The 21252-nt window shown below is 46.4% G+C and overlaps 1 protein-coding gene across 4 annotated transcripts in view; it reads right to left on the bottom strand.

Moving 5' to 3' along the window:
- The window catches only part of PLEKHG1 (pleckstrin homology and RhoGEF domain containing G1), a 232272-nt gene that overhangs the window by 130239 nt on the left and 80781 nt on the right, over positions 1 to 21252 (bottom strand). Inside the window, exon 1 of one of the 4 annotated variants that reach the window (XM_058735637.1) lies at positions 13324 to 14374. The exons of 2 other annotated variants lie outside the window; for them this stretch is intronic. In XM_058735637.1, coding sequence (XP_058591620.1) covers positions 13324 to 13528 — 205 coding nt within the window. In that variant the 5' untranslated portion in view covers positions 13529 to 14374. Of the gene's footprint in view, positions 1 to 10670; positions 11092 to 13323; positions 14375 to 21252 lie in introns of those variants that run through there. One more of the 4 variants, XM_058735638.1, reaches the window with a different exon arrangement.

Below are 21252 nucleotides of genomic sequence, written 5' to 3'. Positions count from 1 at the left end.
TTGAATTGCTCTGTAGGTCCAAGTGGTTGGAAATGTACCGTTTGATGCATTCTTCTTAAGTTCAAGAATTTACAAATTGTGATGGTCCTTACTTTTTCAGAATCAAACCATCAACTACATTCTATTTCAGCTTGTAATTTTATCCTTTGAAATACAACAAAGTCTTCTCTTTAATAACACGTAAAGAGAAAGCCATCTCTGTAAAAGCTTTCAAGTGGATTTCGAAAACCTTCATCACATACCGTCAGCGGACTCCGTGTCACGCACACTAAGAATACCTTTAAAATAGTTCCCTTGAGACCTCTCTCTCCTGCACAGAGTTTTGTATCTCTGGACTTAAAAAAGCGCTGGCAAAAATATGCTCATGAATCAGGGATTCATAATTCAAACTCTGGTCGGCTTAAGACTCCTTCCGTGCATTTTGCATAGAGATGTTGTTCAGGGACGCAGCCACAAAGTGAGCTCCACGGGGCTGAAGAAAAACAGACCACGGGGAACATGCACTGATGTGTCCCCAAAGAAGGGAGAAGTGTATGTGCATCGGTATGCGGGTAACTAGTTATTCAAAGCGCTTCCGCGCAAGATTAAGGCGTCTAAATGTCATCCTCTGACTTCAAACTGGAATCTGCAGATTATTCCAGAGCTGCCGGCCCAGTAGCCCTGCAGGCCTGAAGTGGCTCGTGGCTTCGGGGAGAGGAGGAGAGTCCTCGCTCACGAAGCCCTCTGCTGCTCCCGCCCACGGCGCTACTGAGGGTCTCTTGGTTTTAGGGTGAATTTCACTGCCACGCTTCCTCGACTTTCAACTGAAATCATCAAAGAAATAATTTAAAGGACATGTGGCCTTTTAAAAATAGTTACAGAGGGAAGTGGTTCTAAAACATTTTCTGTAAACTCAATTCGTCCTCATCACAGCCTCGATACACAGCCAGGGCTTTTGACACCATTTTAGGTTGATAACCAGTTTTCCGGACTCCCTGCGTAACTTATATAGGGTGCCCCAAGTTCACCCAATTGGTTGTGAAAGTCGCCAAGAAAACCATCAATTCACACCGTTAAGGTGAAAATTCTAAATCTGAATTATTATTTTGATGGGTCTTCTCCCTTCTCTCTTCCTAAGTACTGTGACTACACTTGGTTACTGTACAGACATTTCCTCACAAAACCCCCCTCCATTCAAGAAGGGCACATTTCGTTTCCAGAAATCTTCAGCAACCAGATAGAATTCATCAGAGAAACCGGACGGTCAGATCTTTGCAAAACAACAGCGGTGAACATTTGAGCACTTGCGTTTGTCAGGCACTGTTGTGAGCACTGGAAAGGCACTGTTTCTTTCAGTCCTTGTAAGAACTTGATTCTCCCCATTTCAAAGATGGGCAGTTTGAGGTTCATGCGAGCTATGTAACGCATCCCAGGTGCTGCTGCGGCTGAGCACAAAGCCAGGGTTCCATCAGATCTGCTTAGTCTAGTGTCAGTATTCTCAACCATTGCCCTGTACTTTAAAGTTTCCAGGAAGGGGAATCAGAAGTTTCCTTTGTGAGGAAGAAATACTTTCTGCAGTCAAGGATCCTAGCCTGTAGAACAGAAACTACAGAGTGATTGAATATTTCTAGTAAATGCCTCACATTTTCTACATCCGTAGCGCAAATAAAGGCCAACTAAAGGCGACGACTCAGCAGCTAAAAACCAAAGGACAAAGACAAACAAACAAACAAAAAGACAAAGGACAATGTGCTGTATTTACAGTCTTTGAGGAGTTTCTCAAAACGGCCAAATATGAAAAAGTACATATGCAAAAACGTCAAGCTCAATTCAAGGTCGAGAGCATAACGCATTGAGCAACTTCTCTGTAACCAGAATGGAAACCGGGGTCAATTCTCAAGTAGAACAAATATTGTTCTTTGGAACGGAAACTTGTTGCTGAATCTCACCATGGAGCAAAAGGCTTATAAACTTTTGAAAAAATAAGGTTCACATGGAAACAAAAACACAACAGGAACTCCAATATGGAGCCTACCAGATGCTGTGTGTCCTCCCAATTCTTTTAAAGCCATTGTTGGCCATTAAAATGTCAACGTAGGAATCATGAAATACCAATAACTCTAGTATTCCAGAGGAAATGTTTATGCCGAAGTTTTTAAACTTTGGTTTTATAAAGACTTCCTAGCACGGAAGATAGATGGAAGCGAGAACGTGGAAGTTTAGGCAGCTCCGGTTACTAGGAATTGACCAGAACGCATCTAAAAGACAGGATTCAGTCACGAGGACCGCACGGTACCAGCTAATAATGAGAGCTGACACTTCCCGATTTCTCACCGTGTGCCAGGGGCCATTCTGCAGATTTGTTAAAACGCACGTCATTCTCACATGTCTAAGAGGTAAGCGTTGCTAGCACCCCTATTTTGCACTTGAGAAAAGGGAAGCACTGAGAGATTCCGTAATGTCCAAAGTCATACACCTGGGAAGCGGCAAAAGTGGCCTCAGGACCAGCCGGTCTGATGCCGGGACAGAGACATCTCCCATGGCTCTGATAACTCCCTGTGCAAAGCTCTGCGCAAGAGGACGGAGACTGTCCACGCGGAACCGAACTCACGGGGGAGAGAAAACAGTTTCCGCCATGTTCCTTCGGCAAAGTCTCTTATGACTGGACTTGAGGTGCCTCTCTCTGAGGGCCCACTGTCCTGTTGGAGAGTCAAAGCTCCCCGGCAAACAGTCAGAAGCCGGTAGAAAGATGAAGACAAGCAAAGTAATAACTACGTACAAAGAGGTGCCGGTTTGGTGGGGAACAGCGTCTAACTCCCCATTTTCTTGACGTGTTCTTTGCATCTTTTTCCACTTTACTCTGCCTGTCAAACGAGTCACGACCTCCCTGAACTCCTGACCTGGGCCTCTCATGCTCCACATCCCCCTCACAGCTGGCGCAAAGTATAGGCTTCGGAGATGCATGATTTACGCGTGGACGTCTTCCCACAGAGGCTGAGCCCTGAGCTGACTCCTCAGGCAAGTGACGTGTGAAGAGTCACGGAAAGAGGGGGTGAGAAGGCGGCTGAGTCTAAGAGAACAAAGCCATGGCGGCTGTGAAGAGAGAGAACTCACGGGGAGTAGCTGGCATGAACCAAGGACGTGCGTTGGACTGTGACCAAACAGGGCAGTTACTGATGCAGGACCTCACGGTCTATCCCAGGGAATTCAGAGATTATTCCATAGGCAGTTAGGATCATCGACTGATGATGCTGGGGAGAGAGCAACGTGCCAAGGGCTTTGTTTGCTGACATGAGAGCTTCCAAGTCCCAGAGTTAGAATGATGAGAGAGAGAGAGAGAGAGAGAGAGAGAGAGAGAGAGAGAGAGAGAGAGAGAGAGAGAGAAGCCAAAAGTCAAGAAGCAATTTCCAGGAAGGGAGAAGACAGTGATTAAGTCACACAATGTCAGTCGCTTCATGCGTAAAATGGGGACAACTGAGCACTTGCTGCGGGTTGCTGAGAGGATTAAGTGAGACCAAGCACGAAAAAAATTTAGCCAAGCGTCCTGGTACATAAATTTTCTAACTTGTGTGTTGTTAGCTTCTGTATTCGCCTACTTGGCATCCGTTAATTACAGGGCCAAACTAACAGCCAAAGTGGTTTACGTCTCCCCTGCGATCCAGAGCCCGTACTCGGAAGCACCTCTTTATCTAACTCTTAGGTACCAAAGCAATACTTTCCTGCTCCACACTCATCCCAGGGTCAGGGGCCAGACAGCGAGGGACAATCCCCATGTCCCACCAAGGCCTGCTGGGATTATTCGAACTAGCCAATCCAAGGCTGTTTAGCCTGCCCTGCCTTGCATGGGCAACCCCAATAAAGGCTGGGCCTAGGCTTTCCTCTGGTTCCTTTCTGCCTCCCGACTGACATTGGTGCTTCCCAGGTGGCCCTCCTTTCGGGAAATCTAAGTAATAAAACATCTCCTTTGAGTGGCATTAGTCTGTCTGTGTTGTTACTGGGTCATTTCTGTAATTAAAATCCCACAGGTACAATCGTTGAGACAACAGAGCCCCATCAAGAACAGCCATGATAACTTTTCCACAGGCCATAACATAGAATCGGTTAAGTTTATATCCCTTCTCTCCATCCCATCTCTCCCGTTACTTTCGTGATTTTGACCTGACTCATTCCAATAACCTCCTGAGGACTCTTGCTAAATCCAATCTCTTGCTCCCTCAAACCATCTCTCCTCATGGCTCTCCTCTAAAACTCAGGATGTAGGTTACCCTCTGCCAGGAAAGCTTGATGTAGTTTCCTCTGGTCTGAAAATTCAGCCCAACTCCTTATCTGGGCAGTCAGGCCTTCCAGGGTCTGGTCCAGAACTGCAGCCATACTGGGCAACTCAATGTTGCTCACTAAGGCCACAGCTTTTCACACATCTGTGTCTTTTTGCTCAGTCTAGTGCCTGCCCTTGGGATGCTTCCCACTTTCTGTGAATATGGAGATCACAGGGTACTTGGGGCCTTTGAATCTGCTTATATAACATAATTGTTCCTCAGAGTATATAACTGATTTCAAATCTTCACTTTGACCTCGCAGAACCTTCATGAGATCAAAGAGACTGGAAGTGTAACAAGAGCAAATATTTCCTTTCTTAAGCCTTCAGTCTCAGACTTGAAAGTATCCTCAATGGTTTGGAAGGCCCAATTTAAGTTCTACTTACTTGGGAAACTCTATGCTCTCTTAAAATTATGCGTCTCTATGTCTCTTAAAATTAATCATTTGTTTCTCGGATAACGATTAGCGCTTAATTCTGTCTATTCATATTATACTTAATTCTGTCTATTCATATTATATTTGTTGCATTTCTTTACATTTGTTTTCCCTAGATCATAAACGCTCTTTTGAAGTTGAGGGTAAGCTTTAGATAGATCTTAAAAGTTATCACCACAAGGGAAAAAAATTCTGTAACTGTATACGGTGATGGATGTCAACTAAACTTAGAGTGATCATTTTGCAATATATACAAATATTGAATACAGTTTCAGTACACTTGAAACTGATATAATGTTACAGGTCAATTATGCCTCAATAAAGAAAGGACAAGCCTTAGTAATTCTTTTATCTTTCTAGCATGCCTGTTAGTCTTACACATAGTGGTTGCTCAGGGAATATTTACTGAATTATAAGCCCTATGATTATTCTAGTTAAAATAAAGGGCTCTTATCAAGTGGTAATTGCATAGTTAATTATGGGCAAATATGGGAAAAGGTTTACATGGCTCGTTTAAACTAAGAAAAATTAGTATAGGTCAGACTATAAGAGCCTGTTACATTCTATCAGGAAACAACGACGGATGTAAGCATCATTCTAAAGTGTTACTGTCATATTTAGTCATTACTATTAATTACACAGGGGGTTAATACGAATTTTGGCTTACAAAGATAAAATACTTTTTAGTTATACGCAAACCATACGCCAAGCTGTGATGTGCCGTTTTTTTTCTTTTTTTGTTGTTTGTTTGTTTGAAGTTTTTATTTAAATTCTAGTTAGTTAACAAGTAGTATAATATTGGTTTCAGGAGTAAACATTAGTGATTTCTCCCTTACATACAACGCCCAGTGCTCAACACAACAAATGTCCTCCTTAGTGCCCATCACCCATTTAGCCCATTCCCCACCCTCCGTCAATTCATCAACTCCCTCCATCAACCCTCAGTTGATTGATTCTCTGTAGTTAAGAGTCTCTTATGGTTTGCCTCCCTCTCTTCCCCCGCCCTTGCCCTATGTTCATCTGGTTTGTTTCTTAAATTCCATATAGGAGTGAAATCGTACGGTATTTGTCTTTCTCTGACTGACTTGTTTAGAGCGATGCACAATTTCTCAGTTTTCATTTTATCCATGCCCACAGTTGCTAGGCCAAATATGGGGTAAGGTTGAACATTCCAGTTGGAATTTATAGAAGCCTGACCAGGCGTCTTCAAATTCTACCCAGTCCTAAAGAAAGAAATGGGCCACGTCCTGGCTGGACAGGAACCCAGAGGCACCCACACAGTCTCTCTTCCTTCAAGTCTATGCTAGAGCTGAATGAGGAAATCAGGTTTGGGTAGAACTCAGTTACAACCCTTCAACAGCCACCTGAAACTTCTCCGAGGTCCTCAATAAGTATTTGGTGGGTTATCTGACTTTATCGTCTGACTTTCTACCCAGCATAATTGTGGAAAAAGAACGTTGGCTGAGATTTACAGCGACCTCTTCTTACCAGGTGGGTGGCTGGGCTTGGGAAGGAATGAGAATCACTCCAACTGATGCAAGGAGAAGCTGTTCCAGCCGACATAACGAAGGGAATGGTGATTTAGAAAGAATCTTAAAAATTACTCAGAGATGATTACAGGCTGTCACTGAGAAATGAGGAAGGAAGGGCTTTCTTTTCGACTACAGGGTGTATAGCTCCACAGTCAGAAATTATTATTTTATATTTAGGCCAATGGCAGCCCTGTCTGCCTTTGAAATGTAAAAAGCAGTAATAACTTAAGTACCTGGTATGCCTTACAAAGCATCAAGACAGATTACACAGGCCATAGATGAAAACCAGGCTCCCTGCTTTATAACACCTTGCATTTCACGGTTCTGAAGTCACCGGTTATCAGTCATCGAGTGCCTACGCTACGTAGGACACTGGGCATGGTGGATTCAGAGAGCATCAAGCCGTGGAGCCCTCCCCGGGCTCATCGTCTAGGTGAGGAGGGAGGACCACAGGGAAAGGGAATAAATGCTCCTGCTGCATCACAGTCAAGTCCTTCAGGTGGTCAAGGGGCTTCCACAAAGAGCAACATTTCCGAAATAACGGCATGAACTAAAACGAACACGATCTCTCTCAACAAAGCACACAACTTAGTTGCGACCTGAAATTTGCAACTGTTCATCCCTGATTAGATTTTGAGAAAGGGGGTGGGGAAATCACCTACAGCAAAGGTAGCCTGTGATAGCTGTCCTCAACCTTCCTCCCCTGTCCTGTACGACGTCTGCAACAGTCCAAGCACAATCACAGCTGGTTTCAGCGTGCCGAGTGGGGGGCTGCCCCCAGATAAAGGTACGCATCCTGACTTTATTTGGACAGAGCTGGCACCAGTATAGTTATGTCTGTATTTAAAGATCAAAACCGTGAAATCACCCAAATCTGCCTCGGCCTTCAGATTCCTTACCCCCCGGGAGGTGTAAAAGGGTTTCTAGAGGCGTCGTCGTGGCTTCCGCCTCAGTCTGCTCTCAGTTCCTGAGCTCAGCGCTGAGAAAGAACAACCAGGTAGGCAAGGCCGAGGGCAGTTGTGCGTTGAAAAGGCTCGTCTCAGGTCACACCGCTCAGCGTTGGGACACTCCGATCACTCCCATTAAAAGACATCACTAAACATTCACGAAAGATGCCAACTAGGTGTTGCCAGATTTCTTGAGTCAACTTTTACCATTTCACAGTGAAATATTTACATTATATAACAGATCCACGCTCCATACTTTGTGGTTCTATGGAGTGTGAAATAATTACAACTATTACTTTTTTTAAAGTTTATTTATTTTTTTAATGTTTATTTATTTTGAGAGAGAGACAGAGACAGAGAGAGAGAGAGAGAGAGAGAGAGAGAGACAGAGAGCACAAGCAGGGGAGGAGCAGCAAGAGGGGGAGACACACACAGAACCTGAAGCCGGCTCCAGGCTCCGGGCTGTCAGCACAGAGCCTGATGTGGGGCTCAAACTCATGAACTGCGAGATCACGATCTGAGCCAAAGTCGGCCGCTCAACCAAGCGCTCAACTGAGTCACCCAGGTGCCCTAGCTTATGTATTTATTTTGATAGAGAGAGAGTGTGTGACCAGAGAAGTGGCAGAGGGAGAGGGAGAGGGAGAGGGAGAGGGAGAGGGAGAGGGAGAGGGAGAGGGAGAGGGAGAGGGAGAGGGAGAGGGAGAAAGTGGGGAAGAAAAGATCCCAAGCAGGCTCCACACTGTCAGTGCAGGGCCACATGCGGGGCTCGAACTCATGAACTGGTAGATCATTACCTGAGCCGAAACCAAGAGTCAGGGGGCTTAACTGACTGAGCCACCCCGGTGCCCTGATTATAACTATCAGTTTTTATGTCAAAAGAAAAATCATTGCTCCAGAGGATAAAGAAATAAAGCATAAAAACCATATTCTTTAAAAAAAAATTTTAAACCAGATTCTTTTTTATTTAAAATCTTTTTCCTGGTACCTAAAAGCAAAACCTTAAAAACCATTCATCAGTCCATCTGAAGAGAAATTTATTGACTGATTACTCTGTGTCAGGACCTGGACTGAACATTAGGATAAGAAGATTTTGAAAAGATCAATTTATGGCCCTACCTTTAAAGAACTGGAAATCAGTAAGCTCCTGAGTCTCTTCATGCTTTAAATAACTTAAATGTAAAAATATCATCAGACTGAGAATACTGGAAGATTCCTTCCTGACTAGGTTAGAAGTTCAGGTATACTGGGGTGCCTGGGTGGTTCCGTCGGTTGGGCATCCGACTTCAGCTCAGGTCCTGATCTCACAGTTTGTGGGTTCAAGCCCCGCGTCGGGCTCTGGGCTGACATCTCAGAGCCTGGAGCCTGCTTCGGATTCTGTGTCTCCTCTCTCTGCCCCTCCCCTGCTCATGCTCTGTCTCTCAAAAATAAATAAATGTTAAAAAAAATTTTTTTTAAAGTTCAAGTATATTTAAGGGATAGAGAATAAAATAGGAGGGATTTAAAACATACCATTGCATCAGCCATAAAAGGGTTCTGATACATGCTATGGATGAATTTTGAAAACGTTATTCTAAGTGAAATAAGCCAGACGTGAAAGGACTAATATTACATGATTCTACTTATATGAAATAAGGAGGTAAACTTATATACAGAAAGTAGATGAGAGGTTACTAAGCGTGGAGGCAAGGGAGAAATCGTTCTTGTTTAATGGTTGTAGAATTTTTGTTTGGCGTGATGAAAATATTTGAGTGGCAGACAGTGGAGTGGCATAAATTTGTGAAAGTAATTCATGCTACTTAATTGTATCCTTAAAAACAGTTAAAGTGGCAAATTTTATGTCATATGTATTTTACTATAATTTAAAAACATGAACAATGTAATATACCAGAAACAACCGAATTGTCCCCTTTAACTTAAAAAAAAATATTTTTAACATTTATTTATTTTGAGCGAGACAGAGCACAAGTGGGGGCGGGGGCAGAGAGAGGGAGGGACACAGAATCCAAAGCAGGCTCCAGGCTCTGAGCTGTCAGCACACAGCCTGATGTGGGGCTTGAACCCACAAACTGCGAGATCATGACCTGAGCCTAAGTCAGACGGTTAACTGACTGAGCCACCCAGGCACCCCTGAATCGTACCCTTTAAATGAGTGGATTGTACAGCATGTAAATTGTATCTCAAGAAACCTGTAAAAAAACCCCACCGTCCCTCACAGGCTGCATATGACTCTGTCATCTTGTAAAGCTCTGATTATTGTTAAATAAACTTACCAGGAGCAGAAACAGCTGATCAATGTTTGCAATACTATGACTCACACTTCTTACTACATACCTAGGTTTCACAAAAGATCACTAATCCTACTGGAAGTTTAGAACACAGAGGAGCCTTCTATCTTTTGCAGGCCTGATAAAATAACTCATTTACTATCTTGCAAAGGATACTTATCAGACTGTTTTCAAAACCACCTCTTGGCTTGATTCTTGAGCGCGATCAGCCTGAAACGTCCAGCTGGAAACCACCGTCAGAACAAAACAAACGGCAGCATTTAGTTTTTGTACCTCTCAATCGTAGGTCAGCTACAGATCAGAGCATGCCAGTTATCTAGAGAAGCGCCCGGCACATATCGACTTTTGACACGTATTCGTTGAAACGAAAGAACAGTTGCATCGACTGCTTAGAAAGCTCCCAGGGCTGTGGGTTAGATAAAAGCATTTTGAGGGGCTGCAGGCCAGCTCAGAAAGCCCCTGGGAGTTTATTCCCGCTGGGCTCATACTTGCTTTGTGTGTTGGCTCTGTGCTCTCACAGGTCAATCATCAGCAAAGGCCCAAGAGCTCCTTTCTCAATAAGTTTCATTAAAAAGTTCAAGGTCCAGACAGAACCGAATGAGGTCAGGTGTTTCAGGAGTATTGCGTTCTAATGAAAATTTGTTTCAGAAGAGGCCACAATAACCCTTTGAACTCAGTGAACAGGAGAGGTACGTTTCGGTCACTCGTTCCATCGTGGCCTCCAAACAAGAGTAACAGAAAACAAAAACAGTTAATAAGGAAACCCAGAAGCTAACCTTGTTTTACCATTTCCCACAGCAGAGGCAACACAGTGGCATGATTTAGACTAGAATTTGCCAAGAGCCCGTACACGTCTTACGGGTCAAATACAAATATCACAGAACACGGATTATATCTCAACATGAAAGCTCTGGCAGGAGAGTACGGTAGAAATAATGCCCTTTTCCTGGGTGCCTACTGAAGGCACCTGCGTCTTTGATAGGAAAGTAGAAAAACAAAACTTCCACAGGTGAGCTGGCCATAATTTACAATAACCGGAGAAGAAAAACAGACGTTAGGTTTGTCAGTGCTATTTGGAGGTGGGGGAAGCTCGTAAGACCCTCATCACCTTCCCGAACCCCTAAAAAAAAAAAAAAAAAGATCACACGGTCACGGCCGAGTTGTCACGAACGTACCCTGAGTCAGAATTCCATCTCGGCTCCGTGGAAGAAGGGGTTTGGATTCAGCCCTTCGAGGGGAGCTTCGACTCCTCCACCCTCGGATGAGAGTCCCCACCATGGTCGCGGACAGCATGCTCCCCAGGCAGCCGCGGCCCTGCTGCCAGACGGGGAGGGGTGGACAGCCCCGTCAGGCTGGGGCAGGACCAGGTAACTACACCCAAGGCAGACAGGTCTGGGCAGCTCCACTGCCTTCGTCCTGCACCCACATTCTCCTCAGCTGGTGTTCTTAGCCCTCCCTCGGGAGGCCCAGGGAAAGTCTGGGAGATGGGACGAGAAAAGCAGACAATGCAGAAATAAAAAGGAGGGATGCGAACAGAGCCAAGCAACGGGAGGGGCCCGTCGGGACGACACAAGGGCCAAGCTCCTCCACACGAGGGAACTTTCTTTTTATTCTTCCCTTTTCCCTTAAAGAAGTCTCGTTTTTTAACATTTAAAAGTGGCTGTGGAGGGGGGGGGAGGGACTTGGGGGAGGCATGTACCTTTCCAGTCTCTTTCTCTCTTCCCATCCCATTTCTCTCCTGAACTGCAGCTTTGGGACAATTACTCTTCCAGGGAGAACCATTCTCCTAGACAAACGGAATTCCTTCACAATATATGAGGAACATTTCTACTGTTCTGAATGTTCACTTCGCAGAATTATGTCAGCTTTTGTGGCTGAGGGAAGTTGGTTAAGGGAATTTAATAAAAATTCCCAATCATGTAAACTCTCAAAGGCTTTTCATTTCATTTTGTTCTGTTTTATTTTATTTTTTTTTTAAGTAGGCTCCATACCTAATGTGGGGTTTGGATTCATGACCCTGAGATCAGGAGCTGCACCTGTTAGCGGACTGAGACAGCCAGGTGCCCCTCAAAGGCTCTTTAAAAATGAACTGATTCCAGGGGTGCCTGGGTGGCTCAGTCGGTTAAGTGTCTCGACTTTGGCTCAGGTCATGAGCTCACGGTTCGTGGGTTCGAGCCCCGTGTTGGGCTCTGTGCTGACAGCCCAGAGCCTGGAGCCCGCTTCAGATTCTGTGTCTCCCTCTCTCTGTCCCTCCCTGGCTGGTGCTCTCGCTCTCAGAAATGAACATTAAAAAAAAATGTTTTTAGGGGCGCCTGGGTGGCTCAGTCGGTTGAGCGTCCGACTTCAGCTCAGGTCACGATCTCGCGGTCCGTGAGTTCGAGCCCCGCGTCAGGCTCTGGGCTGATGGCTCAGAACCTGGAGCCTGCTGCGGATTCTGTGTCTCCCTCTCTCTCTCTGCCCCTCCTCCGTTCACACTCTGTCTCTCTCTGTCTCAAAAATAAATAAATGTTAAAAAAATTTAAAAAATGTTTTTAAATGAATTGATTCCAATAGCCTAGTTCTTTTATCTCTCCTGGTGAGCTGGCTGGAGTTGCCTCATACCCAGAAGGTGGGACCTGAGCGCCACTCATTTAGTACACTGCTCACTTATGCCCCCTACTGGTCAAGATGCCCGGTGCACATTGGTTGGAGACCACCGACTGCATTAGGGCTGTGGGAGGGGCAAGTAGTAGAAAGTTGGAGAATCCCTTGAGGATCTCTAGCTGCTGTATTCATTCACCCCTTGAGGATCTCTAGCTGCTCTATTCATTCACCCCTTGAGGATCTCTAGCTGCTCTATTCATTCACCCCTTGAGGATCTCTAGCTGCTGTATTCATTCACCCCTTGAGGATCTCTAGCTGCTCTATTCATTCACCCTGGGTGGTTACTGAGATTGAATTAATTGTATTAGCCTGAGAGGTTTTGATATAATTTACTGTTCTTAATGACGTCTATGGATTATGCCAATGAAAGGATCTACATCCACACACTCCTTTTCTCCCTTCCCAGTGACACCTTATTTAACGAGATCGAGGCTGTTTCTGCAGGAGCCAAACTCCTCAGATCCCTCCCTATTCTTCACGCACACACAAATGTCTACAGTGTATTACAAAGCAGCGGGGTTTTGAGGGTTCACACTTTGCACATTCATTTTGCTGAAGTTTCCCTCATTTGCTCATTATTGGGAACACTTCCAAAATTTAGAAAAACTTTAGTATCACTGCAGAGGGAGGGAAGGTAGAAATGGAGGATGGGGACTTGAAGGGGTACAAGACTGGGAAGCTGTGGGCTCTAGTCTCTCCTCGTCCCAACCTCAGGGTGGGGGTCAGCCGTGAAGCTGGGGCACAGTGGATATGATCATGGGGGGCAGCATTTGACGAGAGGTACGGGTCCTGTCTCTTCCTGTGGTGCACCCCAAAGTGGGGACCGCCCTCTGCCACGTAGCATGCCTTTCTGCTGTGCTGGGCTCTGACGGGGGTCAGCAGATTGCTGCCCGGTGAGCCATGTACCTGTCCTTTAGGGAAAGGGCCGAAGGGGCCTTCAACAGTCTCTTAGTTCCCATGACCGCCAGAGTCACAAGGACAGGCTGAAAATGCCTTTGCCGGGCCCCCTCCCTGTGGGCAGGGAGTGGCATCCGGGAAAGGACAGCAGGGGATCCAGGTGCTCAAGCCTGGGGCCTGGTTGTGGCCTGGAGGTGGGGGATGAAGCAGGACTCTTTGGGATGGTCCAGGGTCACTCGTTAGGGGACAGGACCAGGAGGCGGGAACACAGTAAGTAAGCGTGTTTACCTTGAGTCATTTTGTTTAGGAGCTCCGTGTCCAGCTGCGGGAGACTGGGTGGGCTGGGGGTGAGGCCCCTGAGGGATTCCAGGAAAGGCTCTATCAAGACAAGCTGAAGCCACCTTCGCCCCATCCTCGGGGTGGGGTGGCGGAGATAACACAGCGGTGCTGCAAAAGCCAAGGATCTGCCGTGCAGACGATAGAGAACCAGCATTCTTCAAGTGGGGCTCTTGTTCAAGGTCTCCCATCGTCACCGCTGCCACGGATCTGAGATCCCCGCAAACCACAGACATCGCTCCTCGGGGGGCGAATCAGAAGTCCAAGGTGACAGCCACAGGACACGCGGCCAGAGCCTGACGCCCAGCAATATGCCCAGATTCAGACCCTGAGAGCCCTGTGCGGCTGCTGTTACCAGCCACCAGAAGCGACATCAATGTGGAAAAGTAGGTGAAGGGAGCCACCTGCTAGCTGCGGTAAAATTCCCTGAACCCCATGCCTGAGTGCTCCCCAGAGGTCTGCCTCCTTCGTGTCCTCACGGTTCCCAAGGCTCACGCGCCCGGCACTCGGCACGCTGGGCTTATTCTGCCGGCGATCCCCACACCGCAGGGCGCGTCGGGAGCTCTGGATAAAATGCAGATGCCCAGGGCCGGCCCCACTAGGTCTGGGACGGTGCCAGGGGGCTGGGTGTCTTCGAGCTCCTCACACTGTCTTACGTTACAACCCGGAATCCAGCTGAGGGCGGTACGAACAACCCCCCCTGACCGGACTGTGGGCTTCTTGAAGCCGGAGGCCACGACCTTCATCATCTTCGCGCCCAGCGCCGTGTTGTAGCCAACACGCAGTTGGACGAAGAGAATCAGCACTGTGGCCAGAGGCCCAGCGGACTCCGCCGCCGCCCGGCTGCCCGACGCCCTGATTCTCCCAGCCGCCTCTCGCTTGCCGCAATCGCCCACACTGCCTGGCTGCGGGTGCCATCCGGGGGCCTCGCCTGCTCTTTTCTGCACCACAGGCCCCTGGGAATCCCCACGTGTCACTCGCCTGTGGTGTTTTACTCCAGGCAGTGACGGTCTGGCAAGGCTGCCGTTTTCCGGGCCCCCCACCCCCACCCCACGCAGAACGGCACCACCTCTGCTTCGGATACTCCCGGAAAGGGGTCTGCGTGCAAGTTCAAGGCTCAGGCTTCACGGCAGCGCCGAACACTCTGCTGTCCTTAGTCTGCCCGTCGAAGCAGGTGGGCGCTCAGTGTCCAAGGTTTTCCCCAACAGGAAGCTGAGTAATGACTGTGACTGCTGTGGGAAACGTGGGCAGGAAGAGGAAGAAGAGTAATGTCCTGCCTGTGTAGGTCAGCCCCACCCTTCCTAATTCATACACATATACTTCCTTAAACAGACCTGCCACACGCCCAGGGTGTTCTTCCACCAAGATGCAAAGGGAAACAGCTTTAATTGCGAGCACATGAGGTCATTTTCCTCCCAATCAGCCTTCTGATGACATACCCTCCCCCTCTTCATGAAAAAGGACGCGTCGAGGAAGGAAGCACACTTTGTCTTCAGCTAGGAGATCTAGAAAATCAGAATCACACCGAAGGATCCTTAAAGGCCAATACGGCTCATGACAGACTTTACTGCATAGACGTTTGCTTCTGATTTCCTATGGTGACAGTGAGTTACCAACTATTCTCTAAATCCCATTAACATAAATACTGTGCCCACACACCCCCTATGGAGGAGGAGGGCTGAACTGGGCCATTTGCTTCTCTGTAAGCTCTTAGGGCCTATGATAGTTCAGGGCACACAAAGGGCACTTAGCAAATACGGAGTCTGTCTATAAATCCGTGTCAGGCTGTGATATGGCTGTCCACTGCTGAAACGTGCGTTAAGCCATCAGAATTAACCAGGACTCCCATCTCTGTAGCAAATATCTGATCTCCCGTTATTGTGTCAGGAAGGAGATGTTGGGGCACAGGGCGGGGCTGCGTGGGGGGAGTTTCTTCATAGCTCCTGATTGTTTTCTGCCATCTGGGTGGGGTTCCAGGAGCTTCTGGTCTCTCTTTGACCTCACACACAGACTTCTCTTTGGGGCAGAAATCGGGAATTTGGTCAGCAAGTGTAGAAGGAAAACTGGGCGGGCGTCATCTAGCCCCGCTCTGGTTCTTTTCGGCAGAGAATTGCCCACAGGCAGCCCACGTCTTGCTTTACTTCTTGTCGCCACAAGGGTGCCATGTGCTCAATCCACTCTTGTAGGGGGGGAGGCTGTCCTATTCGTTCTGCCGCGTGGGAGAGCTTCTGCTTGTGAGTTTAGTATTGGATACCCACCCCACGGACACAAGGCACAATCTCGTGTCAGTTTTATCGATAATAAAGGTGAGAGATTGGTTTCTCTGCCTTATTCCTTTGTTTTAAATTTTCAGATTGCTTCAGAACCTGGGTGGGAGGAGAGCGTCTTTATTGCCCTGTCCCCTGATGTCCTAAGTGTGGGACACTGGTGTTTATTTGGCGATTTATAGCAAGTTGTTTTATGGGTCCTGCAGCTGGCTTCTTCTGTGACTTTGGAGAGCAGCTTTAAGCCTTATACCACATGCAGCTTTTACTCTGACAGCTGATTCAGCTTAAGATGACTTTGCCCACAGGGGAGCGGCTCTTTCTAGAGTATCGGGGCTGTTCATCGACACATGAATGGATAAAGAAGATGTGGCCAATTTTTACGATGGAATATTACTCGGCCACAAAAAAGAATGACCTCTTGCCATTCGTGCCAACAGGGAGGGACTTGTTAGGCTAAATGAAATACATCAGACAGAGAAACACAAATGCTGTAAGATTTCACGTATACGTGAAATCTAAAAAAAAAAACAAAACAAAAAACCAAAGGAATAGACAAAAGAAGCAGAAACAGGCCCACAAATACAGAGAACAAGCTGGCAGTTGCTGGAGGGGAGGAGAGTGAGGGGATGGGCAAAAGGGGTGGAGGGGAGTGGGAGACACGGGCTTCCAGTTACAGAATGAGTCATGAGGACGCGAAAGGTACAGCACGGGGACTACGGTCAACGGTACTGTCACAGTTTTGTATGCTGGCAGATGGTAGCTATGCTTGCGATGAGCACAGCATAACGTGCAGCCTTCTGGAATCGCTCTGCTGGAGGCCTGGATCTCATGCAAGGTGCTGGCCAACCATACTTTGATGAAATAAAAAGACAGATAGACAGACAGTCAGACTGCAGGCACCAGGCCCTCCCAAGCAGGGTTCAGGCCTCACTCCCCGAAGCAAATGACTGGGTGGCCCCAGCAAGTGCAAGCTGACTCTAATGGGGGGGGGGGGGCGTTAGGAAGGAGGCTACCACTGCTTGCCCTTGACCTACACAGGTGCGGGGTCTCTGAAGCAGGTGTACGGAGGCAAAGAATCAACCATCGGATAAGGAGAGTCCTTGCATTTACAGGCGACTGAGACACCAGGGGTGAACAATGCTGCAAGGCAACGAGTGCCGTATGTCTTGCAGAGGGGGGCACAGCTTCGAGTGCTTCTCTCCAGGCCCGTCCAGGCAGCACCAGATTAACTGCTCCAAATCCCACTCTGCATCCAAGGCCAAGAGGAAATCCAGGAGGGGCAAAATTTGGATTGAGGTGGCTCTTTGTGAGTCTCCCCACACTGCGGGGCCTTAAGATGGTTCTAGATCAATTGGTTCTCTCACTCAGATACCACTGAGACTCTGGAGCCGGCAACGGCCTTTGGATCAAAGTGCTGCACGTTGGGAACTAACTAGCTGCTCTGGGGGATGAGAAATAAAAACCTGTTTTCTAAATTCGGAGGGCCTGCAGGCATCTGTGTTGGCTTAGTTCGTAACACGAGGAACATGGTGGAAATTCTAAAGCGAAAAAAAAAATGAAAACGAGAAGAACAAGACGATGCTCTACTGTTGGTTCTTTTCTCTGAGTAATAACCACAACCTGACAACTGTTGTTCTGAGCTGGACGCGCTACAAAATCCAGCTAACGTTACCTTAACTCCCAGATGCCGCGTTTATGGTCCTCAGTGTTGCCGTGATCGCATACGGGCAAAATATCAACGTGTGTCGCGTCTGCGGATATAAATCAATCCCTGAGAAACCTGCCTGAAAATTCATACAGAATTTGAATTCTCACACACACACAAGCAGGTCTTGTAGTCTAGAGACATTTATTAGCTGCCAAGGCATCTGTTTTCTCTCCGCCCTAGCGGTAGGAAAATGTGGTCACACTTGCCCATCTCAGATGACTTTCCTGGACTCTCCAGGTGTCCCGCTGCTCCAGGAGCAGCTCTCTTCTCTTCAAGGGTAAAAGTCACATGGGGTTATCTGCCCTCACCTCTTCAGCTCTTCCCCAACCCACTCGAATCTAGTTTTCCCCTTGTCTTTTCCAACCATCAGAACGGCTCAGTTTCTTCATCCAAGCTGGTATTTATCAGTTTCTTTTTCATGTAACTTCCAGCAGTGCATGACGCTTTCGGGCTCCTCTTGAAGCACTTTCGTCCCTTGGGGACCACGGTCTCTTATTCTCCTGGTTTTCCTCCTGCCTATATTGACATTCCTTTTCAGTCTCCTGTGCAGGATTACCCCGTGACTCATCTTTATCTTTGGCCCAAACTTCTGAGCACCAGACCAGTATATCCAAGTGACTATTTGAGATCTGAGAATACACAGGAAACTGAAATGTAATAAATTACCCAAAACGAAATGCAATCTTCCTCCCCAGTCTGGTCGCCTTCCAGTGACTGCCACCCGATTTGTGTGGACACACCAGCCAGAAATTTGAGCCGTCCTTTCCACCTTTTCACTCCAGAGATTCAAATCATGACCACTGCTAGCTTCTTTGGTGTTGTTGTTTGTTTTGTTTGTTCTTTACTTTTTAGCTCACTCTCAAGTGTCACTGACCTCTCTCCATCTCTGCCCTGGTCATCTTTCAGTCGTACTAGCATAATATTCTCTTACACCTTCTCCTGAGAGCACAGGACCATCACGCTACAAGCTTTTCACACTGCAAATGGGATGTCACCCCACCCTTCCCTCATCCACCGAAAACTCCCCTATGCCTTTCATTTCATCGAGGACCGTGATCAAAAATTTCACACGATCCCGAACACCTTGTACTTCCTAGTCCCTGCCTCCTTGCTAACTTATACGGGAGTCTCTCCTGGATGGCTCCAGACTCGTCACTCTTCTCTGAGCTCCTCTAGGAGATCCGGGTCCCTACCCATTGCTTTCCAGCCACGAACAACCTCCTGCCACAGCTGCGACTGCCCTCAGTTCAGCTACGACCTCTTCCAGGCAGTGCCTGTATCTTTGTCCTTTCTAGCATTGATAATTTGCAATGAACTCTTGGTTCATAGTCATCTCCCCTACTAGTCCACTCTGTAATATTGATGTGGTTGTGTGTGTGTGTGGGGGGGGCGGGGTGTCATGTGTGTTTTGCTCACATCAAAACCCCAGAATAGTGCCTGATACATGGTACCTACCCAGTGAGCACTTAGTGAATGAATGAATGAATGAATGAATAGCCATCATGCACTGGGGCGTTGGTATAATTAGTGTGCATGATATTTCTATCACAGCCGCTGTAATTAAAAAAAAATGCTATTGTTATAATGAGAAACCAAGTTCTGTTAAAGAAAGCAGCCCATAATTATAAAATCATTCCCGTGGGAAAACATGATCTACTTTATGATACCTACTTTATTTTATGAATTCTCCAAAGAGCACTGTGGTGCAAAGTGGGCTGCCTATATTTGTCTCCTCTTTAGATTTAAGATTCGCATCTTCTGTGCTCCTAGAAACCCTATCTGCATTGCTATCCACAGCCATAAAGCTCAAGAAATTTAACACATGACTAAACATCTCTTGGCAGCTGAGTATTCATTATAAGATTAAAACCTAGGTTAAAATACATTTCAAAAAACCTATGAAACTTGCATTCTATTAAAAACATCGCAACTAAGAAATAACATTAAGGCAGCAGAGCCTTTCTGTGGCTGACTCTTGATATATTGCAAAAACGATTTTCACATTTACAGCTGACCCTTGAACAGCGTGGGGGTTTGGGGCGCCCCATCCTCCCACACTAGAAAATCCACATGTAGCTTTCAACTCCCCAAAACTTCTATAATAGCTTACTGTTGATGGGAAGTGTTACTGATCACATAAATAGACAATTAACACATATGTTTTATATGTGTGTGTGTGTGTGTGTGTGTGTGTGTGTGTGTGTATTTTAACGTTTATCTGTTATTGAGAGACAGAGAGAGACACAGCATGAGCAGGGGAGGAGAGGGAGACACAGAATCTGAAGCAGGCTCCAGCCTCTGAGCTGTTAGCACAGAGCCCGACGTGGGGCTTGAACTCACAAACCACCAGATGGTGACCTGAGCTGAAGTCGGACGCTTAACCGACTGAACCACCCAGGCGCCCCACACGTATGTTATATATTATATGCATTCTCTACTGTGTTCTTAGAATACAGCTAGAGAAAAAAAATGCATGAAGAAAGGCACATGGAAGAGAAAATACACTTACAGGACTGTGCTGTATGTATCAGAAATAATCGGTGTAAGTGGACCCGTGAATTTCGGGCTTGTGGGCTCTTCTGGGGTCAACTCTACTCTTTCCTCTGCATCAAAGTAAGAAAGGCCACCCTGCATTAAGTGTGGCACCTTTACTGACAACTGTAATTGACTAAGAATTTGCTTAACGTGTTGATTGTGTAGAAAAATCACTCATAAACATTTTTTCCCCTTTTCTTTTTTCAGAGATTTATCTATGTTCTCAGCAATAAAAAGTGACAGGTTTAGACTGAACTCCAGTTGACAATTGGGGTCCAAAGATTTCAGGCTTTAAAAACTGCAATATCAATTTAGCCCCATTGATAAAACCCAGGCTTTCCAACCCTGTTTAAAAGGTACCTAGAAATGTTTTGCCGTTAATTCACATCCTCATTCATTCACTCCTGATGGTTAGGACAGAGTCCCAGGAAAACTTCAGCATTTGGCAGTTGAGAATAACCATCTGCTCTAGCAAAACCTTTGTTATTTGTGATTCCACCCTGAAATCTGAACCCCATAAAATTTTAGACCTTTGTATTAGATTGGTGCAGAACCTTAAACTGGAGACCATGCCGACATTTCTCTGTCTTTTAAAAACAGCATGTGGGTTAATTATAAGGTGCTGATTGACCTGGATTAGTCTTTATCCCTGCCTGCACAAAATTAATTCCAATCAATTAGATTGGGTCAAGATGGGTAACTTGGGCTGAACCTAATAGAAAAATTTCTGTTTACTAAGGCATCCGAAGTTAACGTGGATTATTTCCGTTAAGAAATAATTCTTTTTGGGGGTGCCTGGGTGGCTCAATCAGTTAAGCGTCCGACTTCGGCTCAGGTCATGATCTCCACGATCCTGAGTTCAAGACCCACGAGACCCACGAGACCCACAAGACCCACGAGACCCACGTCGGGCTCTGTGCTGACAGCTCAGAGCCTGGAGCCTGCTTTGGATTCTGTGTCTCCCTCTCTCTCTCTGCCCTTCGCCCACTCATGTTCTGTCTCTCTCTCTCAAAAATAAAAATAAATATTAAAAAAAAAGAAATAATTCTTTTTTATATATGGGGAGTTATTAATGGCACTAGGGATTAAATTTCTCTATGTTCACTTTATAGAGTTATTAAAGCTTATATGGACACTGCTGAATTTACATGTTCATTTGGAACAATTTTAAGACATTTGACTAGAAAAAGTGAAGAAACATTAACCTTAATGGCCACATGTTTTGTCTTGAAGTATCAGATATTACTCATGCCAACATTTAAGGGGTCATAAATACCATTTACATTAAAGACAAGGGAACACATTGAAGAGACCTTGTAAGGCTCCCCTCTCTTGCTGAAAACATTTGATATCAGACATTTTAATTAACAA

The sequence above is a fragment of the Neofelis nebulosa genome, chromosome 6 (genome assembly GCF_028018385.1).
Source record: "Neofelis nebulosa isolate mNeoNeb1 chromosome 6, mNeoNeb1.pri, whole genome shotgun sequence".
Taxonomy (NCBI): Eukaryota; Metazoa; Chordata; class Mammalia; order Carnivora; family Felidae; genus Neofelis; species Neofelis nebulosa.
This window is presented reverse-complemented; position numbering and strand designations above follow the sequence as displayed.